At 42.3% G+C, this 27,001-nt stretch overlaps 1 protein-coding gene across 5 annotated transcripts in view; it reads left to right on the forward strand.

Annotated features, from left to right (window-relative positions):
* Positions 1-27,001, forward strand: part of ARL15 (ADP ribosylation factor like GTPase 15) — a 403,888-nt gene that overhangs the window by 83,475 nt on the left and 293,412 nt on the right. Inside the window, exon 1 of one of the 5 annotated variants that reach the window (XM_042950006.1) lies at positions 8,240-9,556. The exons of the other annotated variants lie outside the window; for them this stretch is intronic. Within the exon in view, the coding sequence (XP_042805940.1) occupies positions 9,494-9,556 (63 nt within the window). The 5' untranslated portion in view covers positions 8,240-9,493. Of the gene's footprint in view, positions 1-8,239; positions 9,557-27,001 lie in introns of those variants that run through there. 5 annotated transcript variants of the gene reach the window in all.

A 27,001-nucleotide genomic window follows, 5' to 3' on the forward strand; every position in this document is an offset into this window, starting at 1 on the left:
CCTTTAGGACGGTCACGCGTGCTTCTGTACACCACGGGCCTCTTCGGTCCCCCTCACCCTCTACTCCCTATAGCTGCTTCACAGATGGAGCCTTTCTGGCCTGCCCTCCAGGTATTTGCGTTTGTGAACCCAGGTGGACAGCTGCCCTGGACTGCTTGGCCTACGAGGGGAGAATGGTGAGGAGGGCGTGAGGATGGGGGTCAGAGTGGAAGCCAGTTAAGGGCATCCCAGAGGGGAGCCCCTGATGTGTGGGCGAGCGGTCCCTGGGGTCAGATGGGAATGGGTTTTTTTAAAGTGTGTTTATGTTTGTTTTATTTTTGAGAGAGAGACAAAGCACAATCGGGGGGGAGGAGCAGAGAGAGAGGGAGACACAGGATCCAAAGCAGGCTCCAGGCTCCGAGCCGTCAGCACAGAGCCCGACGCGGGGCTCGAACCCACGAACCGTGAGATCAGGACCTGAGCCAAAGTCGGCGCTCAACTGATTGAGCCACCCAGGTGCCCCGTGGGAATGGATTTAATTAAGCTTTCTCTCTCCCACTGAGAGCTGCAGGATTTGGGGCAAGTTGCCTAACGTACATGAAACTTAGCTCCTCGCCAGTAAAATATACCTCGTTTCATGTTTGCTGTAGGAGCGAACAGCATTGGGAAATGGGTGGCACCGTGTGCGGCAGGTATGTGAGCAGCAGGTGTTAACACATCTCTGGTCAATTTGGGTCGGAATGTGAGGTTGAGATTTTGAAATAATCCAGTAATTCATGCGAGAATGTCAGTAGTTAGGAAGGCTCCTTGGTTTTGAGGTTTTGTCTCTAACGCAAACTATATTTGTTCAGCCCTCCTAGGGGAAGTTCCATTTACAAGATGGGTGGCACATCACATACTTAATAATGGTACTTATCCAAGCCTTGGCTTTTCTAAATTTGGACCAAATATCATTAGGATACTTCAAAAGGGCAGAATGTTCTAGAACCCTTGTCACTGCAAGTGACTTATGAGCACCACCCCGCTTGGGTCCTTTTGTTAAGCGACTCAACCCATTTGGCTTTAGAAGTTCTGCACTCCAGCCCAACCCTCCTCATCTATCCCAGGGGTTCTTTTCCAAAGCTGTACCAAGAAGGAGGGCCTTGGATGCCTGTTTTGCTTTGTGTATGTGTTTGAGGGGATGGGGATCAGACCATTTTGGGTAACGCCAGGCACCTCAAGGAGTGTGTTTTCCAAATAATTATTTCCCAAGAATAAGTCAATGAAAAAGACACTGCTAGGTGCTGCTTTACAGTTCCTGGTTCTATTGAGGGGCTAGGGTATGGAAGGTGAAGGAGGAGTGTAGATTAGAGAAAACTTCCCACTAAGAAAAAAGGTCTTCTAAACAGCCATGTAGGCATGGGCAGGATGTTTCCCTGCCAGTCCTGTCTGGCAGTCCTAAGTCTATCTGGATTGTCCTGAAGCCTATTCCTTCTATTGGACCTTTGTTAATATAGAAAGGCCCCCTGGAACCCACTCAGGGGAAGCCTCCATTTCCAAGGTCACTTTGTCTTGAGGCAACTTTCACCTTCACCACTAGGAGTTACCCACCCCCAATCCTTTCTGTATAACAGTAATTTCTGCAGCGTAGTTGCTTGAGAACTCCTTAGGAAGATTGAGAAAACCCAGGTATAAGGCCCACCTGTAGAGATCTTTATTTTTTAGGCCTAGTTCAGAGTTTGGTTCTGATCCATGTGGTTTCAGAACACATGCTTAGAAACATTGCCCTAGATCAGTGATTCTATATCCAGGCTGCACATGGGAATCACTTGGGAGCTTAAGAAAAAAAAAAGTACCAGTGCCTGAGTTCTAGCCTTAAGATTTGTGTGATTTAATTATTGAAGATAACAGTAGGTACACAGACACCTAACACATAGCTCATAACTCAGCATAAGGGACCCAAGTCAGTGTATCTCAGGACAAAATCTTGGTGCTTAGTCTCTAAAACTGTCTTAGCAATTTTCTTATTATGTTTCCTTCCATTTTGTAGTAGGTGTTCACATTTCAGCATTAGGATTCTTGGTCTATGAACTTTTTCCCATCACTTCTTACTTAATTCGCTGTCTCAGAGTGTGTCGTATATACCCAGAGGATCTCCTACAGAGTGTGCTTCACCCTGCCACCCACCAGGGGGCAGGCACACTCAGTCAAATACTTGGGCTCTTCCTGTCCGTGCACATTGTAGCTGGCAGGGGAAAAAAAATACCAAAAGAGAATGGAAAGGCAAACCTATTTAAGGAGGTCCTAAGCTAATGAGCGGTGGTGATGGTGGTTGTTGTTGTTGTTGTTGTTTGCTGCTGCCCAAAGACTTTTTCTAGGAAGACCATAGTTGGGTGGGTGAGTCTAAAGGATGTACTACCATGGTTCAAGTCTTGCCCATAGCCCAAGGAATGTTTAAGGAATTTGGACGACTGAGTACAGCAGTGAAGAGTAAGAGAATGTATGTGTGATCACTGACAGCCACGGTGACAGGAGGGGCCTTTGCTTTCCAAGAGTACCCACCCACCCCCACCCCCAAAAAAGTGGTGAGAGTAAGCCCCTCACAAATACCTTGAAATGCTTTCCCAACAGTGAGGTTATTTGTAAGGGCTCTGTATTTGGCGCTTTTAAACTAATACCATTGCATCCTTTTTCTAAGATGTGGTTTGTTTCAAGGAGAGGAGGGAATAAGGAAAACCGATCTCTAGTTGAAGAGGTCTCAGAATCTTTAAAAAGGAATCTGTGACATGAGGTTTTTTCCTGATTCCAGAAATGGATTAAGTGGAAATATTTTTCTCACCACTAAAGTGAAGATCACATTGGTATTCAGGTGGGCTTTCGAGGAAGCGGATGAACAAACGAACAACTTCTGGAAGAAGTTAGAACTATTTCTGATGCCTGTAAGTGTTTGCTGTAACACTGGATAAAAACTTCAAGATACAGTAGTGGGGGAGGTGAGAATGACACTTTATATTTCATTCACTCACTTTCTCTTAGGTTGTTGTCTTGGGGTAGAGTCCCTGTGGTGTTCAGTGACCTTGACCATGAGGAGCTTGCCCTGGGTGTCAGTAGCGTATCTGCTGTGCCAGTCACTGAGCTGTTGAGCTAATCAAGCTCTTGTCTCTTAGTCCCAAATCTGCCCTTCTGAATGGAACAGCACCGTTCCCTGCCAGGTGCTCCCTGGTAGATGCTGCCATATGGCTTGCTCCAGGGAGACCGCAAGGCCAGAGGAGGGACTTGTTCCTGCTTCTTGTTTTCTTGCTGTTCCACTTCATTGCCCCAGCAGTGGCCCTCTTCCTTAGCAGCAGTAGTTGGTTTAAGTCTAGCTTCTACACATTTCCAGAACTAGCCTTATTATGTGCCCGTTAGAGGTCTTGGCCCCAATTAGCAGGGCAGGGCCCTTTCCTCAGAGGTGTGCACCCCAGTTCCACAGGACTGCTTCTCCAGGCCCCTGGGGCACCAGTACCAGCCGGGCAGTGCCCCACCCTCAGAATGCTGCCCAGCTCCCTACAGCTAACTCAGCTGAGGCCCAAATGTCCTGGTTGTGCGTTCAGTTCTGCAGTCCCTGTGTAACTCACTCGTGACGGGACATTCTCTATTAAAAGGAGTGTGGTTTCTGGGGTGCCTAGGGGGCTCAGTCGCTTGCATCTGCCTCTTGATACCAGCTCAGGTCATGATTTCAGTGAGTTTGTTCGTTCATGAGTTCGAGCCCCTCATGGGGGCTCCACGTTGACAGTGTGGGTCCTACTTGGGATTCTCTCTCTCTCTCTCTCTCTCTCTCTCTCTCTCTCTCTCCCTCCCTCCCTCCCTCCCTCCCTCCCTCCCTCCCTCCCTCCCTCTCTCTCTCTCTCTCTCTCTCTCCCTCTCTCCCTCTCTCCCTCTCTCCATCCACCCCCCTCAAAATCAATACATGTAAAAAAAAAATAATAAATGAGTGTAGCTTCTGTTTTTCTGATAGAACTTTCTCAACAAGGTTAAAGTTTTAACTGGTCCTAATCTGTATCTATTTTGGTCTCAAGTTCCTCTCAAAATACCTGTGTGATAACTTTCTAATTACACATATTCTCTCCTAGTCCCTTTAATTGATTGAAGCAAAGTTGGAATTCTCCCCAGAAAGCAGGAAGGATCTACCTGTTAGGACCAGTTACAGTTTAGCAAGAGTTTGCTGGACATAAGCTGGATACTCAGTTTTTGATAACTCACGGTCTGAATATTGGAAAATAAGTTTCAGTGGATTACTTTCCTCAAACTGTGTTTGTAAAAATGTAAGTAATACTCATAGCAGCGGGTACATAAAGGAGACAGGTTTTCCAGATGTATATGAGAGCATGCGAAATTGAGAGACCAGGTCGGGATGTTAGCGAGCAGAGGAAACCCAACTGTTCCAGGCAATCAACAAAAAAGGAAAGAGGAATCCTAAAGGTGGAACAGAGGAAGGAATTGGAAAGTGGCATTTTCTAGAAAATTAAAATGAAAAGTGGCATTTTCTAGAAAATTAAAATGAAAATACTACTAAAAAACTACTTGATAGATGAACTGCAGTCTCTGGGGATATACTCCCCCCCCCCCCCCCCCCCCATACCATGTAAAGTGTGCAACTTATGTCTTTTTAGTATACTCGAGATGCATAATCATCCTCTGGAAAGACACATTTGCATTCACAGTGCCTTAACCTGTCTGTCCATCATCTTTATACTATTCACGAAAGAGGAGATTTGCTTGCCCACTTGTCTGAGTAAATTAACCTATTTGAGCTAATTCCGAATATTGAACGTATTGTTGTGTGTTTGGTGCAGAATTTAGTTACGGTTTTGGTTGAACACTTCCATAGATGAGCACAGTGTCTCAGGTAACTTTGCTGGATTGTGTGTTCTGTGATAGAATTTGTCCTGTCACAAAATGGTTTGCCAACACTGGGCTGGCTTTCCATGGCTTTTTTTTTTTTTTTTTAAATTAAATAGGGTTCAAAGATTATATGAAGCGGAGACTGGGAACAGAATGTATTTGGTACCAGATGCCCTTTAGAAATGAGCTCTGTGATAATTTTCTCTTTGTGCGAATTCTTACATAAGGTGCCCAGGTCTTTGCCTCTAGAGACCTGTGGGTCCCAAGCTTCCCTCTCTACCTCTGCCTTCTCTCTGTCTTGGTTTGAGAAGATACTATGATTTGCTTTGTGTGGCCCATCCTCTTTTCTCCAGCTTCTGTCCAGATCCCTGCTCAGAAAATGTTACTCCAAGGAAAAATCTACCTCCTTCCACACACCCAGGGAGCACTTTCACGGTTTTGTACCTACGGCTTTGAAGTGGTGATGCTGTTCTAGATTTCTGTTTTGACTCCGGGTTTTCTGGTCTCCTCACTGATGTGAGCATATGGACAGTTGTTCATGTACTCTGTGTAGAAGGTGTCTGAAGTGATATATCCCTGAAGGATACTTGATGGCGTTTCTGTGGCCTGTAGCCGCCTTGTATGACCTCAAGAGTGACCCCATAGCATTCAGGCTTCTGTTGCCTCCCTGCTGGAACAGAGGGTGACCCCTGGCGCCCAAGATTTATAGGGCACAGCAGACCTCTGCCCAGCCCCTATTTATATGGGCATGAAAGGTGGAGGCCGTCGTGCCGAGGGGACTGCTCTTCTGGGTGTTCCCCTGAGCTCTCCTCCATCTGGGCCCTTGAAGTGACTTCAGGCAGCGTGATTTAGTGGAAAGTGCTGGACTCTGGAAGACTCCGTACCTTTGAACAAGTCTTCCAGCCCCAGAAGGCTCTATTGGGTCACTTAGAAAAAATGCCCAGTGTCATACCAGCCTCCCAGAGCACCTGTGAGGATTAAGAGTGGTGGTAGTTACGGAAGAGCTGCGTGAACACAACGGAGATGAGGTGTGTTAGTCACGCCGCCTTGCTGGTTGTGGGATGGCATGTGAAGACACTTTGGCTTTAGGAGGCTGCCGACCGTCGTGTTACCATCCTCTCTCTTCCCTGGAGCGTGAAGGGAGAGGCCGAGCTCAGATGACTCGGCCTCAGGGCTGACGGAGTCAGCGTGCTGTCACTCAGACGTTGTGAGCAGTTGTGCGGTGTTGTCTGACATAGGTTGTGGGGCTGAAGAAAAAACCCTCAGATCCCTCAATGTCTCCCTTGAAGGCATACGAATGGTGGAACGGCCTCCCAGATGTGGCTTTAAGTTAGATTTCACTCAATGTCTATTTTTAAAAAGCCTTTCAAACAGACCAGGTGTTATCTAGAAGAACATTTTAAACTGTTTAAAAATTCTACTCAGAAAATTTTACGTCTGTTTCTCCTATTGTCTCCTCCTTTGGGTTTGTTTCAAGGTCCCTTCTCGTGGCCCCAGTTGATCATCTGGCATTATTGTAGGTAACCTCCCCTCCTACTTTGATGACTGGAGAAATGGCCTCTCCATCCTGAGCGTCTCCATTCCTCTTAATCAGCCAGCTTCTGCCTTCGTGTGGGCTGGACTTGCCTCATTCCCAAGGGTTCAAACTCTGAGCTCTCCTCCTGTTCACAGCCTCCTGTCCTTTTACCAGCTCAGTCCTTTACTCACCCTCAACCCACCTGGGCTTCCTAGTCCATTCAGTGAATGGCCATTTGCCTCTCCCTTTCTTCCATCCGTCCCATCCTTCTCTCGCTAGTCCCTCAGGTCTGCGCTCTAGAGCCCACCATCTCGGCTGTTTGTTCACTGGCATGCCTGGAATCCCTTGACTCCCTTCCCTTTTTTTTTGTCTTTACCCCCCCCTTGGCCCCCCTCCCCCCGCAGAGCTAGAATTGACATAGCCCCTTGCCCTTCTAACTTTTTCTCTACCACTGCGCTGTCCTCCATCAGCCTCCTCCTCACCCCCATTTCTACCTGCTAGGCCTTTGAGAATCACTGGAGGAAATCCTGTTCCTGGGCCAAATGTTTCTAATGGAAATGTTGATCAAAAGGCATTTTCCCGGCCCTTCCTTACAAGTCACCATTTATCTACATTTTCCACTATTTCTCCCCTTTTTCTGACCAAGTGCTGTGTCCTCCTTTCTGGGGTCAGCCTCTCTACTTGGGCACCCATTTTGTCTCCCTCAGGGCCTCACAGTTAACTCTGCCCGCTCTTCCCTGTCTTGACTCTCTCTCTATCCATACGCTGTCCTCCCTTCATCCATGAACCACTTAACTTTTCCTGAAGCTTTATTCTTCCAAGAGCCTCCCATCCCCTCGGTCACAAATTTCTCAGGAGACCTCCTCTTAGGGCTTCTTCGTTCTTCACCACCTTAGCCCTCTGGCCAAGTGGCATCCTCTCCTGTTCCACTGGCACTGTTCTCTCGAGTCAGCAAGGACTGTCCTAATTGCCAGAGAACACTTGTCAACCTGTTTACCGCCTTCGACATAGTTGTCCATTCCAGCACCTCTCAGATGGTTGATTTCTCCTGAGGGGATGAATGAAGGAACTTTTTCTCCCTTGGTTTCTATGACATGGTACCTTCTTCTTTCACCTGAGTGAAAGTGGTCTGACCACTTTCAGGGTTTTTTTTCTTTCTTTCTTTTTTTTTTTTTTGCTTGACTCTTACATTTTGGGTTTCCCCACCTTGGCAGAATGATGGACATCGAGGGAATCTTAATTGTGTACTATTGTGCGCCAAGTTCTGCCCTTCAGGTACTGGAACTACAGTTCTTTACAACAATCACATGAGGTATTTTTTTTTTTTTTCAGTCTCATTTTTAGAAGAGAAAAGCCACACTTGAGAGAGAATTTAAGAAACTCATGTCAACATTAGTTTGTGGAAGAGCAGAGGTTTGAATCCTGTTCGATTCCAAGGCCTGTGCTTTTCCTGTGGGACTCTCACAGGACGCTGTTGGGGATCACTTTCCTGGTTTACACAGTGCCTAGCCTCGTCCTCCTGTATATTGAATATCCATTAAATATTTGAGGAATAAATCTGTGGTATCATCTGTTCCTGTGGCTTCAGTTGTGTTGCAGTAAAAAAAAAAAAAATTAGAGAATAAGTGGGGAGGGGGGAGAGAGAGAGAGAGAGAGAGAGAGAGAGAATAGCCCAAGCAGGCTCTGCACTGTCAGCACAGATCCCCACACGGGACTCAAACCGATGAACTATGAGCTCATGACCTGAGCCAAAACCAAGAGTCAGACGCTTCTTAACCAACTGAGCCACCCAGGAGTCCCCTGCATTTTTTTTTTCTTTAAAAAAATATTGACTCAAATATTGACTCAAAAAAGTAGTATGTCTTTGATAAAAATACAAAGAATAAAAAGCAGGTTACAAAGTTAAAAAAAAAAAAAAAAAAGACGAAAGAATTCCTTCCCACCCTTCCTCACCCCTCCTACTCTCAAGGGGCGGTGACAACTATCCTTTTTACACTGATGTCCAAGTTTTCAATTTCAGTCCCTAGATTCTTCTTGAGTTTCACAATCTAATCTCTCACTGCTGAGTCCAGATGCCGATTTATAGCTATTTATGTTTTTTTCCATATAGTGGTGTTTGAACCATTTGGAATTATTTTGGATAGTGGCACATGTGAAATCAGTCCACTAACCAGTTAACCTCTCGTTCTCCCCACTGGCTCTGTTTACATGTCTGACCTGCTGGCCCCTCAAATTCATATTCTTCAAAATTAAACTCCTTTTTGTTTTTTCCTCCTACAACTATTTCCTGTGGCTTAGTTGCAATACCACATTCCTGTCCTCCTTGTCCCTCCTCCTACCATTATCCAGTGTGATGGCGAGGCATTCTGTTGTGGGGGATCACCATGGTGCGTTCTGTCGTCACGGTTGGAGTTCCAGCTTGGACACTCAACTTGGACACCCCCTCGTGACTGCCTTCCTCTCCTTCTAACTCCACTCTGCAGAGACATAGCTTCCTCAAATATAATGGTCCTCGACATCCCTTCGTTGCATGGCCACAAGCACACTTTATCCTTGTATAATTTAAACTCCAGCCACATCTGTTTCTGGACTCGGCCCTGAATTGTTTTCGTCTACTCGTATTTATGCTTTACTCCTTGCTCAGGAGGCATCTAACATTCAAGCTCTGCTCAAATGCAACCACCTTTCTCTAACTTCCTCCTGAGATGCCTCCAATTCTCCAGTGCAGGGAGGCCCTTGCCATCCCCTGTGCTCTCATGGTTGCTATTTATTCTCAATCTTAGCACTTGATCCAATTTGCCTGGTGTTAAGTTTGTAATGTAGATCTGTTGCTCATTAGACAGTAAATTTTTGAAAGGACTGTGTTGCAGATAAATGCTATTTTGTTTGTACGTAGTTAATTTCTCAGGTCAATGCTATTTGGATTTATTTTCTTGAAACTTTGATTTGAGACCTTAAAATGGATCAAGTCTTTTCACATTTAGGTAATGCAGTTCAGCAAGTTCATCTCTGAAAGCCCCAATAATCTATAAAATGGAGGCCTATGCTGAGTGGTTGAAATAAGTTCTAATCAATTATCAGGCAGCCAATAGACCTTTTTGGATCTTTGCAGTTACCTGTGTAAGAGGTTTTAGAATGGCAGTAAGATTCAGCCTACTGTGGCCTACTGCATGTGAACTCTCAAATGCCTCAAGAAAGGTACCGTTAATATTGGAAATATTAAAGATTTTAATTCTTTAGTCTTAATATAAATACTTCCAACAGGGTCTTTTTACTCAAGCCATTTTGAATATAAAATTTTTAAATAGCCTTTAATTTAAAAATTTGACTGTTTTTGGGGAGCCTGGGTGGCTCAGTCAGTTAAGCGTCCGACTCTTGATTTTGGCTCGGGTCACAATCTCACAGTCAGTGAGTTCGAGCCCTGCACCTGGCTCTGTGCTGCCAGCACAAAGCCTTCTTGGGATTCTCTCACCTCTCTGTCTCTGCCTTTCCACAGTTCTTGCATGTGTGTTCTCTCTCTTCTCTCTCAATAAATAAAATAAACATTTGATGTTTTTTGTTTTTAAAAAGGGTGGGTACATGGTCCACTGTTGTCCTGAAAAGAGGGTGGGAGACCTTTACCCTCACACTCAGCTGTCTTTAGATAACATGACACATGATGGTTTCAAGGCCTAGCCTCACTCCCAGAGGCCAGGTCTCCTTTCATGAATTACACTTAGGCCAGGCTTTGAGGTAAAAGAGTGGGAAGCATTTTCCCGTTTTTCACTAGTACCCTCCAATTTAATCCCAGTGGGCAGATGGAAAGCTTCCTACTGATCCCCCTCTTTGGGGAGAGCGCTGGGTGGAAGGTGAACGAAGGAATATATATCTTCGCTCCCTCCACCTCCCATTCCCTACCTTCGAACAGTACAAATACTTCAATGCCTTTTAAGGCGATGATCGTCTGTGCTTGTAAGACCAACATAACTTTGATGTATCACTGCTCAGCAGTGTCAGTGCTAATTTAGATGAGAAACTCCTAGAACACCGCGATGACTCTTGTAGAACAAGCACCACAGTGTCCAAATAGGAGGCTTCAACATTTTGTAGTTTTTTTTTTTTTTTTTAATGGGGTGAGCCCTAGCCACATCCGTTATCGACTGGACATGAGATTTGAGGGTTTGGGGAACTTTTAGAAGCACGGTGCCACCTCACTGCCATACTCTCTATTCCTAAATCTTGTAGGTGAAAACAGTCTCTCTTTTTTCAATAAAATGCCAAGGAGCTGACGGAATTATGCTGTCTCTTCAAGTTTTTGTCCACAGGACACCTCCAGTAACGGAATGGTGCCTCAGAAATGTGAGAATCATTTGGGTTCAAGAGAAACTTGCTTACTTGCCCTGTCGGGATTGAGCTTTTGGTTCAGCTGGGTTCATGTGTACTTCTCCTCCTCGGATATATAAAATTGGCTTTTAGAATTTGTTTATGCTTCTATTGCGTAGAGGGAGTATTTTCCAAGTCACTTGGATTTCTCCGGCCTTTTCGTTGTTCAGAATTGTTCCAAACTTCTAAACAAAAACCATTGCTGAGGAGGTGCAAGTGTGAGCACACACACGTGCTTCTGGCCAAATAAGAGAAAAATTATTTCTTTGGGCCCCCATGATTTTTTTTGGGGGGGGGGGGGGTGGGAGGGGCAGGGTTCCTGTTGTAAGCTTGAAAGAGACTTCTTATCAGATGTGGTTTGTTTATATCTAGTTCTTTGTGTGAAATTCATGCTTGAGAAGAGTGGGATCGTTTTGGATAGATTTTTCTCTTAAAGCAGCCAGGCTCTTCTTAACCCTTGTTTGAAGATGAGTGTGTGTGTATATTTGTGTGTGTGTGTGTGGGGGGGGGGGGGTGTATATACACGCCAGCTTTCTTGAGCGGTTTTTCAATCCTAAGATTCAAAAGAAAAGGAAAGAGAAATTCCTGAAGTAAGAGGACAAAGGAACGCTCTCCTAACTGAGCTGGAATTGAAGTTTGTATTTCATTTAAAATGACACATCAGCAAATCTCTCTTCAACTATGTTGTGCATCAAGGTGCATTTTCCCTTCACTCTGGGCTTTGGACACGATTTGCCTGGACATCTTCCCAGGAACCCCCCTGTGTAAAACCCCTATTAAAGCAAAGTCGTTATAAAATCATTTCATTTTCATATATTCTGACTTACATGAAATGTACTACAACTCTGGAGGTGCATATTTTGGGTCTTAACCTTACAAAACAAGGAAATGAAAAGGGAACACACAGTTGTCCTGAATGCCCAAACTGATACAAAATGCAGATAAAGGTAGCGATTCTTTCCTTCCATATGGTGAGGTAATTTGGGGAAGGAAATTAGACTTTGAGCAGCAAGAAAATGTTAGATTGGGGGGGGGGGCAGGGGCTAGTGGAGAATTCTTTTCGCTGCCCTAAATTCTGGAATTTGATTCAGAATGTAAAAAAAAAAAAAAAAGTGCCTACCATTTCACTCCTAGGACTTCTCCATCTTAGTGCTGAGGCTGGAGTCGGTGCCCTGGGTCTCACCAAAGCAGACAGCACAGCATACTGTCCATAGTTCCCCAAACTAAACAAAGAATAATAAATTACATGATCATTGTTTCTTATCTCTTGCTAGAGTCCATTGCTGATTTCAGAAGGAAATTGAATGGGGTTTAGTGTTATTACAGAATAAGCCCCACTTAATCACACTAGTAAACATGTAGCAAAGTGGAAGCAGTCCAGTTGCCAAATCTCTGCTTTTTAAGGTCCCCTGTACCTAGAGTGCCTTGAAATGTGGGATGGGGGGTTAAAGGGGCTGATTATTGTATTAAAAATTAAGAAAGAGGAAATGTTTCTAAGCTAAGGCCACTGGTGTCTGAATTCCATGCCAGAATATTTCAAGGTAACGAAACCTGTCAAACAGAAACTTAAAGGGAGAACATACTCTGGGGGAGGAAACCAGCTGAAAACAGTTTAATGGCAGATTCCGCTTAGACCAGCCACGGACTCTGAAAAGCTATAGATCTCCTGTAGAAGCTTCTAGGTTTCCTCCTTTCATCTACAACGCACACAAATGGAGGAGAGGGGAAGATAAAGCAATCTTATTCATAGGTTAGATCAATTTCAAAGCCAATTTTGACCCTTATAGCAAACTTTTCCACACCTGCCAACCACAAATGTCTATGTATGGTAACAGGTAACTGGCTTTCGTATCCTATAATCTGTGAGACATAAATAATGAGACATCATAATTATATGGCAGTTACCATACAGTTGAAGTAGTTACATGGTTATTAGTACCCTGTAAAATACCACGATAGTGTTGTGTTTTTATAATCTATTGTAGGAATTTCTTCCCATACTTTTAAAGGTGATAAATAATTTTGGTATGCTCTGGCATTCAGTGAGGGCACTATAAAGAAAGGTAGGTGGTTATTCCAAGAGATCTGCTAAGTTATCCCCCTCCTGAAGAAATTCGTGTGAAATCTGGAAAAGCTAACTTTGTGTGAGGTGCTTAATTTTTGCTAGATAGTCACCTATAGCTTTGAAAGAATAGTCGGCATGAGGAATAATTTTTTGGTCATACTATTTCTAGGGCAGTTTTTAGAAATTCCTAAAAATCACATTATGAAATATTAGTAGTTTCTGTTCTTTGTCCCCACCTTCTTCTCCTCCTCTCGGTCCTCCCACTCTTTTTGTGACTATTGCCTTTTTTTCCCCCCAGAGAAACCAATGCAGTCTGTATCATATTAGTTAAAAACAAAAACCGGGCTTATAAAAGGTCCTTCAAATAACTTGTATTCATTTAACATGTAATTTAAAAATGAGTTCCCCGTCTCTTTCTTTTGCAGATTGTCTTGGTTCCTGGTCCCTGTTTTTTAAAACAGGGCAAGTTTTAGACCTTCTTGGTTCAGCTCCTGTTGTTTGCAGTACACCTCACTGTCCCTCCCTCCCAAAGAGGAGCATTGAATTTGAGATTTGATGCTTTTACTCTTTTTGTTTTGTTTTGTTTTCCTTCCACTCTGATCCTCTATATGTGGCTTCTTTGCAAAACAGTTTTGTGCAAGCAGACATGACTTAACTCCATTCCCTACATAGAGAACTATTCAACTTTACTTTTATGTGTTTTGAATACTGCCCCATCTGAGACTGTGACGGCAATAAAGTATGCATGGCCAACCTTATTTTAATAGCGCAAGAGAGCTGCTTTTAATTAATAAGTGGATCTCTTTATGTCTGGGGTTTTCGGTTTATTTTGTGGTTCTTTGGAGTTCTGCAATTATGTGGCCTAAAACGGCTATGTTAGTGGAGACTAAGTCCTTTTTAAAATCTGTCATTTACATGTTTTGTGTCTGTAATCTGTGTTTTTAGATTATTGTCTTTAAGGAAAAAAAAATAGCAGTAGCAGTTTTTCTCTAAAATGTTAAAATCCATAGCCCATAAGTGCATGTATATTTTAGCAGTCTAATGCAGCGTCCATCTACAAGAGTTGAGTTGTTCCATTATGCAGGTACAAGTTACTTGAAAGAATCCTCATATTGTGTATTTCCCCACTTGACATAAACTTTTAAACCACTAAAAAATTGGTAGAACTTGTATAAAGCCTCTAGTATCTATCTTTGAGGATTAAAAAGGTGTGCAAAGGTTCTTCCGTTCTGGTGATACCATTGTAGGCTTGTCTGATACGCATGGATTTTGCTTTAGGTCGCTCAAATCTAGGATTTCAGTGTGTACCGTGCTCCCTCCCAGAGGGGCTTTACTGGTACAACGGGAATCCAGAGCCAGACTTGAATCCACAGGGACCCCAAATAAAGTGATTGTCTTGGTAGTAATATGGAACGCTTTTAGGATTAACATACGAATGCTGACATGTAGGCTTGCTTATGCTGGCTTGTGATCTGCTTTCTTCAGAAGATGTATCTCTCATGCAGAATTAGAATATAATATTTTGTGGCATTGAAGAGAATTATCTGCAGGAGCACGAGCGTTCCATAGTAGAGGCGTGATTGTCTTCTTGGTTGGCTATTCATTACTAGGCTAGTATAGTCTGTAGGTCACTACGTTTTAAATTTTCAAAAGTAAAAAAAAAAAAAAAAACGGTTTACAGTTGAAAGGAAAAGGTATCTTTCTTTTTTTTTTTTTTAAAGTCAGGGAAAAACTGTGAGCCATCTAACTCTTCTGTTTTTCTTTTTGGTTCCCAGTGCAAAGTGAACTGAAGGGCTCCCCTTTGGTCAGCTCTAATAGGCTGTTCTTGAAGACACTCCACAGGCACTGCTAAACAGTTGCCAGTAGATGGCAGTACTGTTCCACTACAACATTTTTAAATTCCTTCATATGCTGCCTAACATTAAATCCCCAGCCTAATTTTGAAAAAGCCTGATTAGCTACATTAAGCAATGTTTGGGTGATTTTTTTTCTCTCCCTTTTTAAACTTACCGAATTATAGCCACAGCCTGAAAGAAAGCCATTACTGCTAGACAACATGATTATCAGTTGTAATGTAGTCAGTCCAGCATGGGAATGGCATAAAAGTTTTAAACTATATTTGTAAAAAGTCTATATAAATGTATAAAATGGTTAACAAGCATGATTATGATTTCTCACTTATATTGTCTCAACTGTTTTTTCTTAATTCTATCTAGGGTAACATCTGATCATTATGGTGGATCATCTGAGATGTGCATTTGTGTGTAAATGTTACTTCTTTTTATTCCTGTGGGTCTGCACATATGCTTTGCAAATGAAATATTTTTAATCCTGTTAAGATGTATGTCTTCGTGTATATTAACTAGCTTGTATACCAAAATAGCAAATATCTTTACAGTTTGTTTATTTGGAAGTTCAGGGACTAAGGCTATCTTTGGGGATGGGTAAATTACCTTTTTGAAGGTTTTTTTTTTTTTTTTTTTTTTTTTTTGCAGTTGCTTTACGGAAACCTGCAGTACAAAAAAATAGGCTGTTCTGTTTTTCTTTGTGATCCGGATTATGTTGTAGTAGTAATGTATTACATAATAATCTATTTTAGGTTGAATATGAAATACCTATAAATGATAATTGTTTAAATGGAAATTTGCACAGACAATTAGCAGAATATATTTCTTGAACTTCTAAAATTTTTAAATATTTCTAGGGAAGGTTTCATACTATGGGAGGGTGAAATTGATGATTTTTCCTTTTTAAGAAACAAAAACATTGTTAAGAATATTCCACTTGAGAAGAAGATAAATATATTTTGTGAAATATTTGGTGAGAAGTCTTTCAAATTGAACTGAATTTTAGGAAAACTATGGCTAAACTGTTTACCTTTCATTTTCTCTCTACTGAATTTGTATCTAGAATGGTAAAATGACTAATTACAGAATTGAGCTTTTTTTTTTTTGAGACATTATAAAAACTGGAATGTAATGTTTTATTCTTGGTTACCTTTAAAGGCTTTAGCAGGTAGAGTAGAAAGAGATCAAACATCTGTGTGCTGCTAAGTATTATAAAAGCCCTGTTTCAGTTACCATTTTTTTTTTTTTTTGCTTACCCTGTGAGGATATTCCAGTAGTCTTAACCACTATATAGCCTTGAAATTTGCAACATAAGCCATAGCCTGTGGAAGCTCCTGGTGATATGGCTTGTAATTCTTAACAGGTTTTGTTCCTATTTTTTTAACCCTATGACATGATTAGTAAATCTTAAAAATGTATTGGTGGTGTGTGCGTGTGTACGTGCGCGTATACATACACATGTGATGTAGAAACAACTGTTGCAAAGTAAAACACGTTGGTGGGAATTTGGGAAGCTTATGCTAGGATGTATGAGACCTGGGGCCATGTTTGGGGTCTCCCAGCAAACAGATGAATATACTAATAACACATTCCCAAGAGTTTTAGTTGTGTTCTTCTATCAGACATGAGCCAGCCAAGAAGCAAAGAAATCGAAGTTTCTTCTAGTGGCTCACAGTGGAGCGAAACACTGGGCGTAGGGAGCATTTCCTATCTCCCCGGGAAGTTTGGAAGTTTGGTTCGCGGAGTGATGAGGCATAAGCAGGGCTGGGAGGGCGTGCAATTGAAGCGGTGCTGTTGAGTGATACATTTTGAAAGAGTAGCTTAAAGTTTTGATAGGAGTAACATATTGACCGAAAATTTCCTGTCAGCGAATTTGTACAGGGCTGGATTCATTTCTGCCTTATTCAGTACCTTGGGAGAAGTCCGGATTCTCCCCATTTGACTAGAAATCGATTTCTCAAGCAGTGTTTCTCTCCAGCCAGCTATAGGATGAGGGTGGACAAAAAAAAAAAAAAAAAAAAAAAAAAAAAATTGGCTTTGTTTCTATTTTATGCACAGCCAGACTTGCTCTTATGTTTGTAATATTTAAAGGAGTTCAATAGGAGGCCCTTGATTCTTTGATCTAATGCCACAGTGCTGTTTAATGAGAAAGGTTTTTAATATCGTGTGCAATATTGAAAATTTCTGCCAGCTCAGACCAATATAATATAATGTTAGATTTACACCTTGGATCCCTTCTTTTATTTCTTGTCATGAATCCGCAGTGCTCCCCCTCCCCCGCCCCTCCCCGGCTGAAACAGGTAATTACAAAGGTCCTCAGATCAATTTTTGTAAAGGGGCACCCTGACGGGTACCATGACTGAAGTGTGACATGAGCCTTTTCCAATACAATGGGTGGCCTAACATTCCTCTGGAAGCCCAAGCTCATTAAATATTCGGTTCCTTTTTTCCCCCCTCTCCCCCCTTCATGCACTTAGCTTGAGTCACACTAAGTCTGGGGTTTCTTCACTGAAGACTTAGGAAAATTGCTTCGAGTTCTCAGATTGAATTTTTTATGTGTATGACTTCATGATAGCATTAGCATGTGCTTTGATCCATGTGTGAATGGCGCTGGGTCGGCGCTTATTGCCATATCCAGATGGTGTTACAGGGAACAAACAGTTGTGTTTTAGGATTTCTCAATAGACTGTCTAGACTGGCCGTGCAGCAGACAGATACAGCCACCCATCAAATTAGCGTTTGTCAGATTTATGGTAATGGTTCACCAAAGCCTTCCTGTCATTGACATTAAGATTTACGCCTCCAAAGTTATTTTGTCTTCCACAGAATATAGCTTGTGATTGCTCGGATTTAAAAAAAAAAAAAAAAAAAAAAAAAGTTTAAGACAGAAAAGTCTTACTGAATGTGAGCTGTTTCTGAATGAAAAGAAAAATATAAAAGGAATTAAACAGTGGCTGTGGCTCAGGGGCTGTATTGATTAGGGAAAGGCACCCTTTCCGCCCCCACCCACCCGCAAGTGATAAGAAGGATGTTCTGTTCAGGTCAGTGTCTCCCATTTGCCCTTGTTGGAAAGAAAAACATGTATGTGGGTGACTCTGGCCAGATTCTGCCCTTTCATGTTGTTACTCTGGGGTAACGTGATCTCCTGCCCCAACGCGGTGGGAATAACCTTTTGACAGGCAGTATGTCCATTCTCAGTGGAAATGTTTTCCCAAGTCTGGCCAGGCTGCCTTTGATCATACCTCCTTCCAACGTGGGGTCACAGCTACTATGCTATGCAAGAGTCACTGGTTCCTGCGTGGAAAGTGAGAGACATGAGGGTTTAGAATAAATAAATAAATATGACCCAAACCCTCTTAAATTCTCAATCACTGATGTGATAAAGCTGGAAGTAGAGAAATGCCTACGTGGAGCATTCAGGACACTTCAGGTTAAACTTCACGTGTGCGTCTTTTTGCATAAATGGATCCCGCCACGTATTTAGCACGTTTTGTCCAAAGCGGTTTGAGTAGCGAGGGTCCATCCCATCCCTGGCATGCTGAGGCATGTCTGAAAATGTGTTTTCCTATTGTATGTTGGTGCAGATGACAAATGGTGAAGAGGCTGGGGGTTGATTAAAACTCCCAGACGGCCATGGCAGACAATATATAGGGAAACAGGCTTTGCAGAGGTGAAAAGCTCCAGCATTTTTCAAAGGAAGCTCTTTCATCTGTCTGAGAACGGGCATTTGGGGGAAACCCCTGCTAACCCCTTTGGTATGTCAGGATTGAGAACTACTGCCTGCTCTGTTACAGGGCAGAATCCTCACTCGCGGGGTATCTCTCATCTAGCCCGGTGGCTGGTGCAAAGTGATCTCCATTACTGAATAAAGAGCGGTATTAAATGTGCACCGCACTGGAGACTTCCTGCTAACCTCCAGTAGCCCCTGCGTCTCTGAGGTGGTTTTACCCCCCTCCTTCCGCCCTTCCTTCCTTTCTTCTTCCAGCCTCCCCTTCCTTTCGCTCTTGTGCCATACAGCAATCATTTGATAGACTCTATTTGGGCTCTCTGTAAAGGCTTCTCACTCACACATGTGTTCAAATTTAGTGATAAGTGCGCTTTAACACGGTAACAACAACAAAACGATGTTGGTGTTTTATTTCAGCACTAATTACAAGTCACATTCTCTCCAACATAATGCGATGGATTTTCAGTTCCGCCCATTTTCCAAGTCTTTCAATATTGAATTAAGCGCACTAAATTAAAATAATTTTCTGTATTAATTCAAGCAATCAAGCATTCACTTAGTTTGGGGTGTATTTTTTTGACGGAGTTATGACTAAGTTACTGAGAATTTATCTATGTTATGTTGATATAAAACTAGGTTTCTCAGAAAAACACGGGGACATTTTTGCTAAACAGAATTTTCCTCCAAAACTTCCTTGCCCCGTCCCTCCTGGTCTTTTCCTTTCTTGCCGGTTTTGCTCAGGTAGCCAAGAGTTATCCTTTTGGATTCCTCTTGCAAAGCATATTTCTTAAGGACGCAATGATTTTTACTTTGTTTTGATTAATTTGTTGTTAAAAGGGTTATCATTTGAGCAGTGCCTCAAAATAAGTCTGATTACTGGGTGCCTGGGTAACTGGCTCTGTCGGTGAAGCATTAGACTCTTGGTTTTGGCTCAAGCCAGGATCTCACAGTTTGTGGGCTCGAGCACGGAGCCTGCTTGGGATCCCTTCTCCCTCTCTGCCTGCCCTTCCCCCCACTCACTTGCTCTCAAAAATAAACTTAAGGCAGTAATCAGATTTATGTTTTTTATCTTTTACAGTGCTTAATCAGAGTTATGGCAGCGGGGGATGGGGTTATGGGGGGTGCTTCTTACGTTAGTAGTCTGTCTAGAACAGTTACCATCTTGGACTTGAACTATTTTAAGTTTGTTGTAAGAAACAGTATAATTTTTACAAGACACATTTATAGTGTTTTTAAAAAGTTAACTGCCCTTCTTACACGTGTGTTTTCTTAGAAATTGGAAGGGATGAACGGAATGCCAATCTTTTTGCAATGCGTGCGAAGCATTATTTGAATAAAATCCTTTTTCTTTAGTTGAAGACTACTTTCTCTGAGAATTTTCCGCATTTATGATTTGGGGTTTGCTATTTTCGAATGAAATTTTGACTGTATACTTTATGCTATATTTTCTTGATCAAATAACCTATTTAAAGAACTCCTAGGATGTTAGACCTTACAGAGCATCTCATCGAACAATCTCGCTTTTCCAGTTGCACATGGAGGGAGGCATGGCTAGGTTAAGTGTTTTTGCCCCAAAGCTGGGCTGCAGCGCTGTCATTCAGGTGTGTTGGTCCCTGCTTCCCCATTAAAACACTACTTTTAGGGAGCCAGAGATAGACTGACTTTGATTCCCACCCCCCCACCCCCATCTTACCTGCTTAACCTTAATCTCCACTTGACTAATTAGATCAAAGCTAAGAAAGTGTACTTCATTTTTGAGATTATACCAGTAGAGAAAATATAAAAAATAAAGTCCAGTGTGACAGATACTGTTAACTGCATACCCAATAGCCATTCATCCATTTTTGGTATAAGAACCGTAGTTTTATTTGAGGTAGCAATGTGTCCAGACCTAGGCAGTGAATCACGATTTGTCTAAGATGCTTAGGACTCCTAGGTTGTGTCCATCTGAGTTGCTTTGTCCTGACCAATGATGGGAGTGGTGGTGCCGTCTGCTAGAGGTGCTTTTGGGAAAACTTCTGCTTTCTTATGAAAGGGACGGATGTGATTGCCTCAGTTCCCCCACCCCTTACCCCGCCCCCTTGCTGTTCCTCTTGAACATTGCTATGACATCTGGAGCTCCTGTAGCCTTCTTGCTACCTTGGAGGGTTTTTTAAATTATTTATTTATTTTTTAAGTAAGTCCTATCTCTCTCTCTCTCTCTCTATATATATATATATATATTTTTTTTTTTTTTTTGAAGTTTACTTATTTATTTGGGGGGAGGGGCAGAGAGAGAAAGAGAATATCCCAAGCAGGCTCCATGCTGTCAGCACAGAGCCCGATGCACAGCTCAATTCCATGAACTGTGAGATTACGACCTGAGCCGAAATCAAGAGCTGGATGCTTAACTGACTGAGCCACCCACGCACTCCAGTCCTATCTCTTTACACCAGGGGTTGACATTTTGATTAAAGTGGTGGTTGGCAAATTATCCTGTGGGCTGGCTGCCATTTTTTGTAAATGACGTGTTATTGGGACACCATCACACCCATTTGTGCTTTCGTGCTACGAGGACAGAGTTGAGTAGTTGCCACAGAGACTATTTGGCCCACAAGCCTAAAATGTTTACTCTCTGGCCCTTTTAAGCTCGTTGACCCTTGGTGTAAAGCACCATAAAGTGAGTTTTCTGTTACTTGCAGCCAAACACGTTCCTAGTAGAATCAACCAGTAACTGAAGATCTCTGAACAAATTTGTGACTTAGCATTTCCACCTGTTCAGATTACTTGTCTGGTTAAACATATCTGCTCTGGACAAGCACGTTCATTATTTTGGGTTTTGTCCACTAATCTCTACATCTTTCCTTAACTTTTGACTATTTTTACATTTTCTTTTTAAAAGATGAGAACATCAACACGTTTCACTTAAGTGCAGCCTAAAACTTACATCAGCTGTTTGCTGTTCCAGTGTTATAACTGTCTAAGGAATTGCTCTCTGGAGCATCGGTAAGGAAGATTTCCCAGTTTTTGTTCAGTGAATAGGGTCTATTGATGGATTTTAGTCTTAACTGATCTGACAGCTTCCTGCCAACCCCCCGTAACTTGTTGTCCTCTGTGATCTAGTAGGACTAGAGAAAAACCAGCAATAATACGCACTCTATGATCATATATCCTACTTGGTGCAAATCAAATCAAGTCACTAACCTGATATAGGAATATAACTTGGAAATACGTTTCTGGTTTCAGTAACAGCTATAATTGGACTGTCTGTCTTTTGGGCAATAAACAGAATCCTAGTTTGATTTTGCATGAAGATAGAACATCCCTTTATGTGTGAATACAAAGATAAAAGTTACCTAATAAAAAATACTTTCCTGCTGGTTGCTGAAACATATCAGGTAGTGCTTGTATTAGGAGACTCTGGATTAACCAGGAGTCTTGCTGAGTTAACTTCTCTATGCCACAGTTTTATATCGACGAGAAGAGATTGGACTGTAGGTCCAATTAATATATTTAGGGTCTCTTCTAATTCTAACATGGTTATACTTTGGAAAATCTTCAGAGTGGTTGAAACCCATTTGAGGATTAGTCAATTCAAACAACACAAAATAACAAAACTCTTAGGGAAAATTGAGAAGCTTCATCAGAATGACCTTTTAATTTTGAAGCCCGTGCCTCAAATTTTGTCGTTGCACAAGTATCCTTCAGTGTCAGAGGAATTTTCTTGGAATGAAAACTTCTGGGTGAGCCTGGGTTCTGTAGTGGAGATTTGCAGTGCTGTATTTTGACAATCAAATACGATGTATTTCACAATATATTTTAAAAAATAAGACCTTGAGTTCCTTCAAACCACTGTCTTGAAAATATGTATTTTCAAGGAAATAATGGAAGCAAATTAGTTGGAAAGTCAGTGGAATCCAGTACACTGATAATACATGATTATTTCAATCAAAATACCAATACATGATTATTTCAGTCAAAATTCTCTTACCTTGCTTAAGAAATGACATTTCATGAAAGCCAAAATTTAAATGGGGAATTTTATGATTACAATACCTGTATCATGGAATCTTAATACTATTTTGAAGTAGGTACATTTGGACTTGTATTGCTTTTTGGTAAGAATGACTTCATAACAAAGAAAAACCTTGTTTTGTGAATTAATGCTTGTGTCTTGCTTTTCAGATTACACAGAAGGAATAAAGGAATAAACATTTTGGTAGGGTTAAATGTTAAGAGAAAACAAATTCCCTTATTTCTACTACTTAGTTCTTTGAAAAAGGAAAAAAGGACTAAAGTATGTTCTAATTAATACTCTATAATGCCCCAACTCACTTGTATCTTTATACATTTAAGAGAAATTTGTGATGTAAGAAAAAGATAACTATTTGACTCCTTTGAGGAAAAAGGTGGGTTGTAAAATAAATGAAAGTTAAAAAGTAAGAAAGGCTGCTAGTTTAAAAGACTGGAGGAATGTTGACTTAGCAAATAACTCTTCATACATTAGCCTTTATATATGCAGTGTATCTGGCCAGTGTCTAGGTACTAACAAATGATCGGAGGTGAATTTTTTTCATTAAATGTGCTTTCAAAGAGAGAACCTCAAAATTGTCATTTAAAAAAAATGGCATTGGGGCACCTGGGTGACTCCGTCGATTAAGGGTCCAGCTCTTAGATCCGGCTCAGGTCATGATCTCAGGGTTCGTGAGGTCGAGCCCTGCATCGGGCTTTGTGCTGAGAGCACAGAGCCTGCTTGGGATTCTCTCTCTCCTTCTCTCCCTCTCTGCCCCTCCCCACTGCATGCGCGCGCTCTCTCTCTCTCAAAATAAACATTTAAAAAAAATGGCATTGTGCTATAAAATCCAGGCACACACATTTTTCTAATATTGTAAGGGATACAGTAGTGAATAATGAACTCTATACCACTTGTTTAGTTTCTGTCCATATATAGCCCTGATAAATTATTTGACCCTTTTAAGATTATTTTTTTAAACCCTATGTTTCTCCCCTTCCAATTCCCTCTAACCCTTCTCTAGTTTTCTTCACTTTCAACTACTTAGCTTTTTATTGTGGGTGTGTTTCCGTCATTCTAAATACTGTGCTAATATGGCTACTCCTTGATTTTTCACATTCTGGTATTATCTCTTGGCTTTTCACTTTGGAAGTGAGAATTTAGCTCTTTTTCCTTCCTTTCCTATGTCCCTATGTCCCCCCCCCCCCATCCACCCCCTTGCCCTCCCCACCCGCCCTTACCCTGCCAATACGATTTCATTTGGGGCAGACCCATGGGTTCACAGTATAATGCCTTTGTAAATGCTATTCGTAGCTGTTCTGGAGTATATTAGGATAACCTTGTCCTCTTCCTCTGCTCTTCTCCCTGGAGTTACTGTCCTGTTTGATCACTTAGTTGTATCCCTGTCAGTTCACTCCCCAGTATCTACCCCCACCCCCGGTTGTGCAAATCTCCTCTTAATAATTTCAAACAGATATGCTCTGCATTTGCATCTTGGTCCTCTGCTCGGTGGGGTTTCTTCCAGAGCTTCCGGTCAGTCTGCTCCCATTTGGACTGGTTGATGTCCAAACTGCTGCATGGCTCTACCCGCGCCCCCCCCCCCCCCCCGACTGACCCCACTCCCTGCCCTAGGCCCCCTGAATTCTCAGGCCAGGGAGTCCCCTGTCATCTTGTGCAGGATTCTTGCTGGCCTCCAAGTCTTGGCCTTTCTTGGCTTTCTCCAGGGTGCATTGGGGGGTCAGTTTTCTGACATTTTGCTTATCAAACTCATGATTGATGGTCTAATTGGTGTAGAATTCTAGGTTGGGAATAATTTTCCCTCGTGGTTTTGAAAGTACTGCTCCATTTAAATGCTTCTAAGCTTCCAGTTTTGCTCCCTAGAGGATCAGTGTCATTTTAATCTTGAACTCTTTGTATCTGATCTGCTTTTTGTAGTGGTGGTGATGGTGATTTTAGTTGTTGTTGTTGTTTTTTGTTTGTTTTAGAATCCTGTTTGGAAACTCCAGACTTAAATTTCATGGTCCCGTCAGAGTGTGACTGTTTTCATAGCCAGATGTGTTAGGCCCTTTCAACTTAAAAACTCAAATCCTTTAGTTCTGTGAAACTTTTTTGATTTTTTTTTTTTTCCTTGTTGGCTCTCCTGTAGTGATCTTCTAATTCTTGTAACTTGTATTTTTCATTTCTTTGTCCTTTTGCTCTGTTTTCTGGGGGATTTTTTTCACATTTATCTTAAGTCATTTATTGAGTTCTAAATTTTTGCTCACCCATTTTTTGTTTTTTTCCCTACTTCAACAACTCTTTTCTCTTTTTTGTGTTGTAGCATCCTGTTCTTTCATGAACGGGTTATCTGTTAACTTTAGGCTTTTTTTGACATTAATAATATAGATCAGTTTTCATCTCCCTGTATAGCTCTGTTTATCTCAAGTTGCCTTTTGTTTCTGTTAGGTTTCTGTCTTTCATATTCATGGCTTTTCTTAGATGCGCAGTAATTCTCGTGTGTTTATATCTTTAAAAGTGGGGCATGTAAAGCTAATTCAGTTCTCTGTCCCTGTGTGGGACTTGTCTGTTCTTAGTCTCTCACCCCAGGGGTACTTGGTGGTTTTATTGGGGAGGCTTTAGTAATCATACCTTTAGGTTTTTTTTCTCTTGGACTGGTCAGATACTCCCAACAAGAATCTTTCAAGGGGGCACCTGGGTGGCTCAGTCAGTTAAGCATCCGGCTTCAGCTCATGTCATGATCTCACAGTTCATGGGTTGGAGCCTTGCCTTGGGCTCTGTGCTGACAGCTCAGAGCCTGGAGCCTTCTTCAGATTCTGTATCTCTCTCTCTCTCTCTCTCTCTCTCTGCCCCTTCCCCACTCATTCTCTGTCTCTCTCAAAAATAAACATTGGGATAAAGAAACAAAAAACTTTCAAGCTCTCACTTGGAGAAGATAAGATAAACTTAGTTGTCAGTGCTCAGGGAAGCAAGTAGGCCAAAGGGCCCAGGGAGCTGAGGCTTCACTGTGTAAAAGTTTCCCGATTCTCCTTTTTCTGCCCCTACCCCTGCTGTAAGCACTCCCTGGTTCTCCTCCTCCAGATACTGTGTTTGATCCTTTCCAGGGAATAAGCCCGTAGTCTTCTACCGGGTAGACAGGAACTGGTGCCCAGCTAGTGAGATGGAGAAACCCATCTAGAGCTGGAAGTCCTTGTGTAAAGGACTTGAAACCACTCCTTCTGTTTTCAGTCTCGCCTTTACTCCCCAGTGTAAGGGATCTCGGATTCCACGAATTCCTGACCTGCTCAGGAGCCCTGTGGGCCGGCTCCCCTGTCCCCCCACCGCTTGTGGAGATTGAATTCTTCTGGTCTGCTGGATCCCAGTCACCACTCGTTCTTCTGCTCTCTAGTCTCCCAGATGTTGTTGTTACTTTCATTGTCCGAGTGTGTTTACGTCTTTTAATTTTTTTTTAATCTTGTCATGACTTTAGTAAGGTTTCGGGAGAACGTGGATCTGCAGGATTTTTCCCGTCTGCCACTGGAATCAGAAGTCTTGGCTCATTCTTCTCACATAGATTGCCTTCTCCACAGTCTGGTCTAAAAGTATATGCGCAGTGTGAGCAACCCTATAGAACAGAAGGGAGACCAAATAGAAGCCTGCTCGGCCTGTGTTTAGATGCTTTTGCCTTTCGCTTTTTTTTAAAAAGAGCTCACATCTGGGTACAGTGAAATGCGTCTTGCAGAAGATACCCCTGGCTCTGGCACGTGGAAAGAAACCCCGGGCATAGGAGCGTGCCCTATCCCGCGCACCTACTGAGCAGTGGCTCTGAGTCCCTCTACCTTCTGACCACGTGGTAGAGGACACCAAAGAGCCCTGGTGGAGGGACACGGTTTCTCTGAAAAAGCTCAAGAAAACGTAACAGCATTTCATGCATGGACCGCCTCTCAGCTCATTTGAAGGGTTTGGGGCTTAGTTGGATTAGGTGAAGCTTTCTAGTTCCAGATGGCTGTCACTTGAGAATTTTGAAAGTTGATTGTATTATTTCATATGGCTGACTTTTTCAAATGTGAAATTTGGATATTTACTCTTTATCTGAGATATTGACTATAGACCCTTCTAGCCTATCTTCATGGGTCATTGGAGGACTTTGGGCTCAGGTATATTCATAGTTGGGCTATCCTTACCTTCTCTTGGGTCTTCTCTCCTCCTTTCCCAATGGTTATTTCATTACCACATGGGCCTTTTCAATTTCTATAACAAATCAACTCCTTTCTTCCTCAGGGCTTACACAACTACAGCTCCTTCTCCCTTCTTTTCCTCATTCTCTGTCTGGCTAACTCCTATCCATCTTTTCGGGACTATGTCCCCTCCACTCCTACCCCCCAGGTATGTCTTCCTAACTCCATCTATCTGTCAAACTTTTAAAAAGCACCTTATTCTTTTCCTTCACAGTATTTCTCTACTGTCAGTATTCAAATGCTTGTGTTTCTCTTTGTTTAATATTCAACTTCCTCTCTGGACTACAGCTTTCATGAAGGCAGACGCTCTCTAGAAATGGCCTGGACTTCTTGTTCAGCTTTTGGCACCGGTGAGCTATCGGTTGAATGAGTGAAGAGTATCAACCTAGAAAGTTGATCCTAACTGGCACCCTTTATAAGGTGCATACTTTGGGCAG

Source organism: Panthera leo, chromosome A1 (genome assembly GCF_018350215.1).
Source record: "Panthera leo isolate Ple1 chromosome A1, P.leo_Ple1_pat1.1, whole genome shotgun sequence".
NCBI lineage: Eukaryota > Metazoa > Chordata > Mammalia > Carnivora > Felidae > Panthera > Panthera leo.